Genomic DNA, 12,673 nt, shown 5'->3' with positions numbered 1-12,673 from the left:
TCCATCCCTCCCTTTCTCTTTCTTCCCTCACTCTCCACTCTATTAAAGTTGTGTTAAATCTCATTACTTTTCCTCCCCTCCTCTCTTGCTCTCCCTTTCCTGTCTCCCTTCATCCCAGTGCTCCCTATAAAAATGGTATCAAATCTCATCAGTTATCCTCCATGTCCATCTATCTCCATGTGTCCCTGCTTCATTACTCCATTCCTTACCTCTTACACTTCCCTCCCTCTTCCTCCTCTTTATAAAGTGGTGTTAAATCACTATCCCTCCTCTACTTTTGCAGGCAGTGGACCTGAACAAGAAAGGCAAAGACACTAAACATCCCATGTACAAACGACTGATCCACACTGCGCTGGAAGTCTCAGACATCCACGAGGTGACCATCACGCATTCTCTGAAACCATTATGTCCTATTATCTAACCCTCTTTTCTACGTCACACATTTATTCATCTGATTTTTTTCTTTCAACTGAGCGTTTGAACTCCTACACAAATCCCCTTCGACTGCTAGATTAAAGCATCCCTGAACATACTCTTTGTAGCTGAAAACCTTTAAAGAAGTATAAAAGACAACTGCTGAATAAGACATTACAAGTTCCTTTTTGCATTTGACTTATATATGGATGATTATTTGTAGTGAAAATAATGATGTCACTGGAAAGTGTAAATCACAGAGAATGTAAGAGTATGTGTAGCATGACTGTATGGTCATATTTAAGTAATGACTCTGAGAGGAAGTGCAGATTTTTGTTGTAATCTGGTGCTAAAGGTTTTAAACTACCTTAACTGCATTTTTGAGCTGTTTTATCTTATTTTTTTATCTATTGTGGTTTTAGGTCATACCGGTAACACTTGATTTCACTGTGGTCAGATTTTGTGAGTTTTTGTGTGTGTGAGGTCAGGCAGGACTGTGCTGTGGTCAGTGGTGCATCACACCGAACCTCTGCCAGACACACTGGAGCACCGCCCAGACCTCTGTGTGTGTGTGTGTGTGTGTGTGTGTGTGTGTGTGTGTGTGTGTGTGTGTGTGTGTGTGTGTGTGTGTGTGTGTGTGTGTGTGTGTGTGTGTGTGTGTGTGTGTGTGTGTGTGCGAGTGCGAGTGCGAGTGCGAGCGTGTGTGTGTGTGTGTGTGTGCGTGTGTGTGTGTGTGAGCGCGTGTATGTGTATGTGTGTTAATGAGTATGCTACCCTCTCCTGGACCTCATGCAGTTTGGTCAAAAACTCACAAAAACACACACACGCACGCGCCCAGCATGTGAATAGACCTCTTTGTACTTGTTCCCTCTATGTCTGACCAACTGTCTCTCTTCATTTTTTTCTCCGTCTGTCTTTCTCTCTGTGTTTGTCTCTCAGAACCTGTCTGAAGGAAAGTATAAAACCTTTGAAGAGTTCAAAGCAGATGCTCAGCTGATTGTTCACAACACTGCCATCCTTTATGGAGGTGGGTCAAAGTTCCAACATGTTGTCTCCGTGGTTTAGTTTAACATTTGATAGAAACACTGATACAGTCGAAACAGTGAGTTGGCTCAATGAGTTTCTTACCAATAGCACAATTTTTTTGGCACTTCATGACAAGAATTAAAAAAAAAACAAACAAAACACCCCTTTTTTATTAAATAAAACATACTAAATTTGGTTGAAGTTGATTTTTGTTTCACATAAGCAGTTGTACAAGAAACAGAAACTGTGATTTTGAAATCATGAATCTGATCAAACAATAAATAAACAAGATAAAGACTCAGAAAAGACATTTGACAGTTGATACAAGACCATTCTCAAGTAAAAAGTAGTGAGCCGAACTGTATGTGGAAATTTATGCATTTTTAAGTTTTTATTTTAAGACTTACCCAAACAGGAAGCATTTGCTCAGTTGTCCGTGGATGTACGAGGATATCTGGGAATTTTATAACTGAAATATTGCAGGGGTTATTAAACAAAAGATAGTAGTACACACTACACAGCATGTCTTAGTTTTTTGTTCTTAGTCCATTGGTGATCGAAAAATGACTTTTAAGTCCCTTTTCGAAGAATAAATTATAACAAGCCAGAAAGTCCATTTTACTTCATAGGATGTTCTGAATGAAGGCATCATTTTATGTGGCTTTCATCATCCTCCTAGAAAATGTGGTAAACTAGCTGTAAATGAATCATCATCTCATTTAAAGAAAAATCACTTGTGTTATCAATCCTAATTGATGTCCTTTCTTCTAAACATATACTTAAAGATATTATTCCACTCTTGATTAAAGTTTACCTTTTCTTTCTTGCTGACTTTCTCGCTGAGCATCGCCTGTTTGTTTTTTTTTGCAGTTCACAGCGACCAGGCGGAGATCGCACGGCTGCTCTTCAGCGACACATGCCACGAGGTAACGTTGTTTTATTTGATCTCTCTCACAGTTAAGAGCAGTGACATTTGGATTAGTGTCTAAGTGAAGAGCTTATTAGTATACATTTTCTTTGATTTTAAATGTGTTAAGTCCAGATTTGTTCAAAAGGTTGTCAAAAGTATTTGTACATTTAACGTTTCTATCTTTTTTTCTGTCCCTTCTCCATCTCCCTCTTCCCTCCCTTATCCTGTATCTTTCCTCCCTCAGCTAAATGAGCTGTTGTTGTGTAAGAACTGTTTCTACCTGTCGAACGCGCGGCCAGACAACTGGTTCTGTTACCCCTGTGTGAGTACATCCAAACCTGCTCTCATCAGGTCAAAGCAACACACCGTTTTATCTTAGATGTTCTTGTTTCTTTAAAAAGAATCACATTTATACAACTATTAATATTTGTTGCACTTGTAAGATGCAATTACCGTATTGTTTTTCTTAAACTCATTTAGTTTTATGACACACAAGATATTTAAACATTGTTGTGGTATGTGGCATGTAGGGTTGCAAATTGTAAGCACTCTCCTTAATCAGTTGTTGGTAAAATTAATGATAGATTAATCGTTTTTGAAAAACAAAAACATAAAAACTTTGCTTATTTCAAACAATACCAAATGCGCTTTTTCCTGAATCAAAGCTCACAGCAACATATTTCATATACTTTGACAGCATTGCAAAGCCTACTGATTAATCGATTTAATTTCTCCTGTTTAATTAATTCTTAACTACCGATTAATCGAATGGTGATTATTCTTATCATTTCCAGTAGTGGTAAATGTGTCTCTATTTCTGACAACCTTTGACTAAAATCATTAAACTAGAAAATGCAGTATAGCAAGTAATTATGTAAATTATGATGCAGCTCCAGTCATAAAACATTGCATACATAACATTCAAATGTTGTGCATGGTACAAAAATAAGAACTAAATGTATTTTGAGCATATAAGTCAATCCAGTTGTTGTGGCTGAGTTTTTCTGGTTAGAAAGATGCTGCTGGGTTGTATTGGTGGTGTAATAGTTTTTGTGTGTGTGTGTGTGTGCGTGCGTGCGTGTGTGTGTGTGTCACCTCGCAGAGCCCCAGCCATGACTTAGTGTGGGCCAAGATGAAAGGATTTGGCTACTGGCCGGCCAAAGTCCTTCAGAGGGATGAAAACCAGGTGGACGTACGCTTCTTTGGCCACCAGCACCAGAGGTTAGCACAGCGGAGAGACATCACAACAACACACAGCATCACTTTTCTGTTCCATTGTTCTTGGCAGGACATGAGAATCTCAGGTTGAGATTGGTTGTGTCCTTATTACTACAGGGCATCTTCATTTTTAATAATTGGACACACTAAAGTGAAGATTGTTTCTCCTCTCCTCTTCAGTGTTGTTAGAGAATGAGGAAGTCCAATTTCTTGATTCAAAATCAAGATAAGACTTGAACGAAAACAAACCGAAACACTATTGAAATGTAGTGAAACGAATTATAAGGGTGCAGTGCTGCTTGTTAAATGTCGAGCACTGTTTCCCTTGTCCTCCGCAGAGCGTGGATCCCCTCGGACAACATCCAGGACATCAAGGTGAGCGTCCAGCAGCTGCAGGTGAAGCGCAGCAACGGCTGGAAGAAGGCGTGCGAGGAGCTGGAGGTCTACCAGCGCTTCCTGAGAGAGGGACGCTATTGGAAAACAAAGATGGAGGAGGGCAACATGTCATCACACCAGCATTCGCAGCAGAATCAGAACCAGAACCAGAACCAGAATCAGAACCAGAACCAGAACCAGAACCAGAGCCAGAGTCAGAGCCAGCGGCAGCAGCAGCAGGAGGGCAGCGGGAGGACGGACAGACTGGAGAGGACAGACGAAGCAGAGTCCAGCATCTCGTCAACCAGCAACGAGCAGGTCCGACATGTAAGTGGGGTCAGTTCAGTAAACGGCCACTTCTTTTTAATATTGTTGTTTTGCTCTTTTATTATTTTGCTGTATTGGGATTTAAGACTTTCCCCAAAGCTTTTAAATGTTTCTTTGCCACTGTTTTTGTTTTTAAGATTTATTTATTTATTTTAAAATTTGCCATTGATTTGACAGATGAGTGTAGCCACTCGATCACCAAATGACTCCACCTGTGTATTCTGCAGTCTGGACCCTATTCTTCATGTTTTTGTGTCAAATTGACCAACGGCAACAAAGGTTTTTGAAATTGTTCCAGCTTGGACAAGAGCTGCAAAAAGGGTCAGATTAGTTGTCAAGTGTCTGACAACACTGAAATCAAAACACTAAAATCTGTACGCACAATGACCAAGTACCTACTCATTCATTCACCCTTATACTGATGAGAACTTTAAAACCAGGCAGAGAGACCAGTTCTCTTAGTTTTCAAATCCTTTTGGGGGCTATTCCAGGTGAGCAGAGCATTATTGAAAGGATCCCTACAGAGATGGACCTCTTTGTTAAAGAGTGACATCCTTTTTGTCTAACCTGAAACAGCCCTGAAAACACTATCACCAAACTTATTTAAAGAGAGTCTGATGGCTTTCGTGATAGAGATTTTGGGGCTGTTTCTGTTTAAACAAAAATGGTGTTACTTTTTAACAAGCAGCCTCCTCATGTAGGGATCCTTTCCATAATCTTGTCATACACTTACAGTAACAATCTGAGCTTGTCAGTGGTGAAAACAAACACTCTAACGGACATATATTGACCACATGAACATAACCCCAAGTGGTTACATTACAGCCTGTTTCACAGCTGCCTTTTTGCTCATAAACCTAAATTTAACCGCACCAACAGTATTTGTTTCTACTCACGTAAAAATTGAAGTGTTTTAAGTCCTCTCTGTTTCCTATTTTGCTGTTGTTGTCATATTTGTAATCTAATTGTGTAGATGTAATAATAATCTTTCTAAAGTTATTATTGACCGTAATAGAACCAGAAAAGTAAGGGCTGATTGGAAAAAAAAAACAAATCTTTGCATTTAATCAAGTTTATCTGTCATCTTTTGTTTGTTTTCTCAGCAGCTGATTTTCACAGATAAAACACATTTTGACACCACTGCCTCAGCACATCAAACAGTCACACCTTTTCACTTTAGAAGTTAAACTTTCTCCGAGGTTTTTCACTTCTTGTACCTTCATATCAGGTCTGTTAATATTAACATGAATCTGATGCAGACTAAAAAACTAAAATACACAGGCAGATTGGTGTGAAACTTTTTAAAAACAAAGTTGTTGAGGTCTACAGGATAGATAGAACAAAAGTCAACTGTACAATACAAAAATATACTAAAATACTATAGTTAAAAATAGAGCAAATACTGCCACCTAGTGGCTGAACTGAACATTGTTAGTACAACACATTTTATGGGTAATTTGGTAGCATTTACACTTTTAGGCTGAAAAAATCTTATTTCATTGACATTATGATGAACTTATAATACCAAAGCAGAAATAAAAAGAAAGTAGCAGAAAAATGAAAACTTATATAACTTTGGCTGAGCAGCAGTGGTTTTAATATTTTAAAAGTTAGCTCTCTTTTAGAAGTTCTGTGATAAATTCTTACATAGAGAGTAATGACAGCATTTAGCACAATAATTAAAAAAAAACGTTCTTTATGATTTTCTCTTCCGTCTTATTTTGAACCTTGCTTTGTAATGTAAATTTCAGATTCAAATAGAATTTTCTCAAGTAGTTTAAGACTTTGTTGCTGTACCACATCTTTCAAATTAGCAGATAGATAAAAACTTTTTAAATAATTTCCGAAATTTGTCAACATTTTTAGTTTCCAGTTTCCCTCCTATTTATTACGTAAAATGCTTTAAATAAATTTCCCTACAGTGTGGTCTCTGACTGTTTTCTCTCAACATTTCATTCTTTCATTTCCTTTTTTACAGCTCAAAGGCAGCTTGGAGCCCAAAGCCAAGAAAAGCCGTCGATCTCAAATGGTCGAGCCCAAAGAAGAAGCCAGTGTAAATTAGACTCACATCATCACACACACAATTATCCAGTAATTATAAGTAGTTTACTGTCTATTTTGGTTAGAGTATGTCTATTGAAGAGAGAAATTGCAAGATTTGTACAGATAAAAACTTTTCAGGTTTGTATGTAAATCTTTGTCCTCAGAAAAAATGTTTGTTGCTTGAAAAATTACTAAATACTGAAATATAATGATATAATGACAAATAAGTCTAGGTCATATCGTCCCTGTCGGCATATTCTCATACTTTTTGACAGTGAAACAGGTATAAAATTGCACTCTGTGTAATTCAATTCTTAAATTGAACCCTGCAGCAATCCTGTGTGTAATATTTTTTCAAAAACACCTAAGAATTGTGTCTTTTTTAAAATCTGACTTCAAATCTGAGATTTAATGCTTGTCTCTCCACCAGGACCCGGAGCCAGAGATGGAGGCGGTCAGCTCCAGCCAGGAGATCCCCGTGTCCTCGGCGCCCCAGCAGCCCGAGAAGCTGTCGGTGTCCACACAGACTAAGAAAGCCAGCGGAGGTTCCCCGCGCACGCTGCACCGCGGCACACAGACCAACAGCGACGGCGCCTGCCAGAACATGTGCCACGAGAAGTACACCAAGGTCTTCAACGACGTCAAGGAGATGATGAAGGCCGACAACAAGAGGGAGACAGAGAGGGTCGTCCGAGAGGCTCTGGAGAAGGTGTGTCTTGTGTTTGACGATCGAGAAAGGTTTGTGTCTGTAAGAGTAAAAAAAGAAAAAGCTTAAAACCCAGCCTGTCTCTGTCCCCCTGTGTCTGTCCTCTCAGCTCCGAGCGGAGATGGAGGAGGAGAAGCGGCAGGCGGTGAGTAAGGCGGTGGCTGGAGCTCAGGCGGAGATGGAGAGGAAGTGTAAGCAGGTGAAGGAGAAGTGTAAAGAGGAGCTGGTGGAGGAGGTGAAGAAGGTGGTGGCCCAACACAAACAGCTCATCTCCCAAACCAAGAAGAAGCAGTGGGTGAGTGCTGTACTGAAGAGCTGTCTGACACTGGCATATTCAGTTCTGCAAGTTTGAATGTTTATGATACAAACTAAAATGTCATTGTTTGAGCTGAAGACAGCATTGTGAGCAGACTCATTCAGTAATATTATTGAAACAGCTGCTCCTCTCATCCATCGATCTGATCCGATCGACAGATCAGTTATCCACCCTGCAAGTGACAAACTGCTGCTGAGGAACAAAAGAACTCATGGAGCGCTCTGCCTGCGCTGTGTTCACAGACCCGCAAAAAAGTCAGAGTTTAGAGAGGAGACAGAGAATGATACAAAACAGCATTTAAAAGAAGAAAAAAATGACTCCTTTCTTTCTTGCTTTTAAAACTGTTTTCGTTTATATGTGTCCTGAAGTTGACTTGCTGCTTGTTGTTTCCAGTGTTATAACTGTGAGGAGGAGGCCATGTATCACTGCTGCTGGAACACCTCGTACTGCTCCATCAAGTGTCAGCAGGAGCACTGGCACGCCGACCACAAACGCACCTGTCGCAGGAAGAGATGAACACGCCCCACCCCCTTCTGACCTTACACAGTACGCCATTGGCTCTCGCCTTCTCCTTCTCCTGTCAGTCAGTGTCTACAACACACACACACACACACACACACACACACACACACACACACACACCTCCCTCCTTCCTGCTTCTCTACTTGCCTTCCTGAAAACTTTGTGGACCCAATGTTTTCTGCGTGAAAAGAGCAGTTTGTTCCCTTTTTTTGTTTTCATTTTGTTTCTATTATTTAATGTACCCATTGTATTGATTTTTCTTTCTATATTTTATGTTTTTTTTCCTCTGAATCGTGAACAGATTGCTCAAGAGCATGGCTCGAATGCAGAGTTATGGTATGATTTTTTGTCGTTTTATTTTTTCTCAGATTTTTCCTTTTTTTTTTCTTTACTGAAGTGCTAATTTTGAGCTTGTGTCAGAGAATGTGTTATTTAAGTGTGTAGTAACAGATGAGCGTTAACTGAATACATTTTATTACCTGAATTTTTAAAACAAAAATCACTTTTCTTACTGTAAATGCTACAAATACACACCGTCGATCTTACAAGAAAAATGAAAAGATACCGTAAGCACTATCGCAGCATCGAACTAGCTCCGCTTTCTTAGAGAAAACCTATTTAAAAAATGACAAAAAACTGCATATGATATGGATTTGTGGACGACATGGCTCACTGACGTTAATATATTTTATTTTTTTTCATGAAACTGTTGCGGTGGATAGCACCTTTTATCATTTCTACCTAAAATCTTAAGTCACTTATTGGGAACAGGGTCATGAGGTCGGCCTTAAAAATGCCGACAAAATAAATCTTCCATGTAATATTATTATAATTAATATTATGCACATTTGGGATTTTTTTTTGTTTTCTACTAGGCTACTTTTTATGAATCAGATTAAAAAGAGAAAGATTTTAATTAGTTCTAAATTGGGGAAATGTAAAACAATCTTTCCTGAGCTGGATCTTAGAGAGGTTCCATGGTTTGACAGTTTTTCCACTTTTTTGCACACTTCTTTTTCTTAACAACTCAAATGCTTGTAATATTGCCAAAAAAACCACATTTTGTTTTACCTATCTGAGAAGATCTGGTGTGTTCTCCCTCCTCCTGCGTCCTCCTAAAAACCTTAAAATAATATGTATATTTTTGAGAGCGTCGTCAGTGTCATTTTTATGGTGATGTACACTCGAAAAATTCATTCTCTTTTCTTTTCTTAACCTGAAGTGACTCTTTCACTATGCTGTAGTTGGTGGTCAGTGCCTGTTTCTCTTTTTCTTTTCTCATCCTCTTACTTCCAGTAAGGCGACATGCATGTTGATAGTTTCATAGTTTGTCTTTTTTCACACATTACGGTAAAGCTAAAAAAAATGTTAAAAGACCAGAAGTTTGCTGGTGTTTAATAAGCAGTGACGACGGATGGACCAATATAAAACTTTATGCAAATGTGAATGATCAAGCAAATCTTTTCTATTGTTCTCCCCGTGCAGGATGTCGAGTGTTGATGGTGTATAAATATGGTGCTTGGATTTTTTTTTTTTTTTTTAAAGAGGCAATAAAATTGCCGTTTTTTTTATTTTCTTTGAGAAGTGTGACGCTTTTAAAGTTTGTTGACTGTTTCCTCAGTTATGAAGATTGACTGAACGGAGGAAAATAATTGAGTTACTGTGTGGATGCATCACTTTTTCTCACACAGAGATAGCTGTCAATCAGTTTGTGCTTCTGTTAACGTATGACAAATAAAATACCGTAAATTCTCACATAGCGGGCAGAACATTTTTATTCATGTTAGCTGAAAAAAGAGAACCAGACTTATATATCTGGCTTTTATAACATTTCAGTTGTCGCTCCTTTTTTGCTCTTTTTGAAAACTCAAAACTCCCTTCATCATTTCAGGTGCAAATTTCACACTTTATACTAATTGTAAACAATATGAATTATAATGGTTAATGTTCTCTGCGGTTAGAATACAAGAAATCATGTCACTCTTCTGTTAAGGAGTAAATAATGCAATACAACAGCCAAATACTTCTATCAAGTAGACAGAACAATGTCTCAATTCCATATTACTGCGTACCTGCAGAATCAAGTATGCACTTATTCCTAATATTGCTCTCTGTGTAGGAAGTTATGCAGTACATGCAAATCAGTTGACAGTTGTTAATAATAAGTGAAATATTATTCAGAAAAACGTAATAGTTATTTTTTCTTCTCTGAGATGTTCTTGGAGCACCACCAGAGTGGCTCCTCCAGTTCCTTTGTGTCACACTGGGGCTGCAACTAATTATTATTCACCTAATTGATTAATCTGTCCATTATTTCATTTGTTTGGCTGATCAATCAAGTGTCAGAAAATAGTAGACAGGTCCTTGAATTCGTCAAATTACTTGTTTTGTCTTTTCAACACCAAAAGATACTCACTTTGCATTATTATAAAAAAGAGAGAAAAGCATCAAATCATGACGTTTAAGCGGATGGAACTTTATTTATTTTTCTAAATTTGGTTTAGCAATTATCAACTTGTTGCAAATACATTTTCTTAATAAACTTGACTCAAAACTTGCATAGGATTTGTGTGATGTATGGAATTGGGACCTTGTTGTATAGTTGTGTTTTGTTTTTTACCTTGAAAGGCATTTATTGTGAAATATGTACAGGAAGTGTTGAGCTTCATAAAAATCTGGTGTTATTTTAGAATTGATTATTTTAATAAACAAAAACAAAAAAACAACCTCCCATTAAAAAAACCAAAATGTCACTTGGTAGCATCTGACCGAGCTCACTTTGTCCTACTAAGGATGATAATCTTTAAACACATGTGTATTGTTTTTAATTATCAGTTGAAAAAGGTTGAATGATTTCCTAATAAAGCTGGTCACTAGTTGTTTTTATTAATGAAGGAACATGTCACCTAGGACAATGGAGCTCTATGGCACAGAGGAAGAAGATAAATTAGGCTCTGATACACACACAAAACTTGTTAGTAAATGCTTATTTTTTTATTTTTATGGGGTTTGATGAAAAAAATACTATTTTATAGGAACAAACAATGTTTGAAAACGGCCCACTGTTAGAGAATTTACGGTAACTGTTGTTCCAGACTTTCTCACTTGTCTTTCTTTGGAAACTCATTTAAGTGTATCACTTTAAGATGTAACATGTTGTTGTACAGTTTGTCGTCTCTCCTCTCATCCAGCAACTTAAGATTTATTTTGGATTTCTGGAAGAGTTCTCTAATGTTCTCTTGTGTTTTATCACAGTTTTCTGCAGGCTTTTTCTTTCTTTTATCATCATTGCACTACATGTAAATAAATATCTCCTCCTTCATATTATATGTACATTGTAAATGGATCCACAGATATTAGATTTCTGTTGTTTTTCTTTCTGTGTTCACAGTGATCTGGATGACTGTTAGTTCTAGTTTTGTACAGTGTACAACCGTTAATCATATCAGCTTCCGTTGTTCCCGACACAGGCTCAGCACATGAGCGGTTTGGTTACTTTCAAATATTTCCAAAACTTCATGTTGAAACCAAGCCAATAAATTGATTACGTTCTCCCCATCCAACACACTTGTTCAAGGTTACATGTTTTATGTTACACACATCTTTTTTAAGTGACTTTTTTATATTTGTCCATCCAGCCGTTAAAAAAAGATTGAGTGTGAAAAGTTTTGGAAAACTTTTTGATGTCATTCCAGTTTATATCTGTTTTTTTTCAGCTGCATGAGTAAAGGTGTGTGTATCTCCAGCTTCCTTTTTTCCTTTCCTCATGTTAAAAAAAGACATAGTTGCACTCCATCAGAGTAAAGCAATATGACAATGATCTTTTATTTTTCTGGAACTTCAGTCGAGCTAAAATCTTTTGAAGCCGCTTTCAGCTTGAAAAAGTGAGTAAATTGATTAGATTGTCATCCCGAACCCAACTTTTCGCTGTTGTTATTCCACAGTATTACAGTACAAAATACTATGGGACTACTAGATGACATCATCCCTGTACTCGCACAGTATTTAATGTACATCTAACTGGAATAAAATTAGTGTAAATTTAACTCTGTCCTCACCTCCTGTAGGTCATCTTATGTTCTGTCCATATGTAAACTATTAACTGTGGCTAAACATTTTCTATGCTCCCAATATTTCTTCTTTTTCTTTTCTTTTTTTTTGATGCTTTAGCTAGCAATATGTATATAAATATATTCTATGTGCTAACATGGAGGAAATAAATGTATCAACAAGTTATTGTGTTTCTAGTTTTTGTTGTTAAATTTCAACTTTTTTTTTTTCTTTCCATAATCAGAGAGAAATACATCTGTATTGGACAATACTGTTTTATTTATTATTTAATTCTGAGACTTATTGGCTCACAACATCTAAAGACATAATTAAATATAATAAAAAATAATAATAATACGTTTTTTCAGAAGCAATATTCAGGTTATTCTGGATGATGATATTTAACTGGGACTACTTTCTATTAAAGAGGTGGTCCCTCTAAAAACTCAGATAGGCTATAACCTGGAGACTGGTTCTGGAAAGACCTTTAAATACACTATATGGACAAAAGTATTGGGCCACACTTCTTAATCACTGAATTCAGGTGTGTCATTCAGTTCCATTGCCACAGTTGTATGAAACCAGAAGCCTTTAAGATTTTTGTTTATTCTAGTGCACTATATGAAAACAAGCACGCCGCCTGCAGTCTGCCGTCACAGCCATTCTGGAACGAACGGGTCGTTCTGAAGAGCTCACTGAATTCGAGCGTGGTACTGTTATAGGATGTCACCGTTGCAACAAGTCACTTTGTGAAATTTCCTCCCTC

At 37.5% G+C, this 12,673-nt stretch overlaps 1 protein-coding gene across 4 annotated transcripts in view; it reads left to right on the top strand.

The window, feature by feature from the left end:
* zmynd11 (zinc finger, MYND-type containing 11) overlaps nucleotides 1–12,091 on the top strand; it is a 33,789-nt gene extending 21,698 nt beyond the window's left edge. For 2 of the 4 annotated variants that reach the window (XM_042497123.2, XM_042497120.2), the window contains 10 exons: nucleotides 284–376; nucleotides 1,354–1,441; nucleotides 2,311–2,366; nucleotides 2,595–2,672; nucleotides 3,453–3,571; nucleotides 3,907–4,279; nucleotides 6,249–6,323; nucleotides 6,744–7,022; nucleotides 7,129–7,314; nucleotides 7,729–12,091. In XM_042497123.2, the coding sequence (XP_042353057.2) occupies nucleotides 284–376; nucleotides 1,354–1,441; nucleotides 2,311–2,366; nucleotides 2,595–2,672; nucleotides 3,453–3,571; nucleotides 3,907–4,279; nucleotides 6,249–6,323; nucleotides 6,744–7,022; nucleotides 7,129–7,314; nucleotides 7,729–7,851 (1,470 nt within the window). In that variant the 3' untranslated portion in view covers nucleotides 7,852–12,091. The remainder of the gene's footprint in view (nucleotides 1–283; nucleotides 377–1,353; nucleotides 1,442–2,310; nucleotides 2,367–2,594; nucleotides 2,673–3,452; nucleotides 3,572–3,906; nucleotides 4,280–6,248; nucleotides 6,324–6,743; nucleotides 7,023–7,128; nucleotides 7,315–7,728) is intronic. The other 2 variants (XM_042497122.2, XM_042497121.2) reach the window with 2 other exon arrangements.
* Nucleotides 12,092–12,673: the final 582 nt, after the last annotated feature.

Source organism: Plectropomus leopardus, chromosome 12 (genome assembly GCF_026936395.1).
Source record: "Plectropomus leopardus strain MGB_pleo_1.0 chromosome 12, ASM2693639v1, whole genome shotgun sequence".
In the NCBI taxonomy this organism is placed as follows: domain Eukaryota; kingdom Metazoa; phylum Chordata; class Actinopteri; order Perciformes; family Serranidae; genus Plectropomus; species Plectropomus leopardus.
The sequence above is the reverse complement of the archived record's forward strand: the minus strand, read 5'-3'. Positions and strand labels throughout refer to the sequence as shown.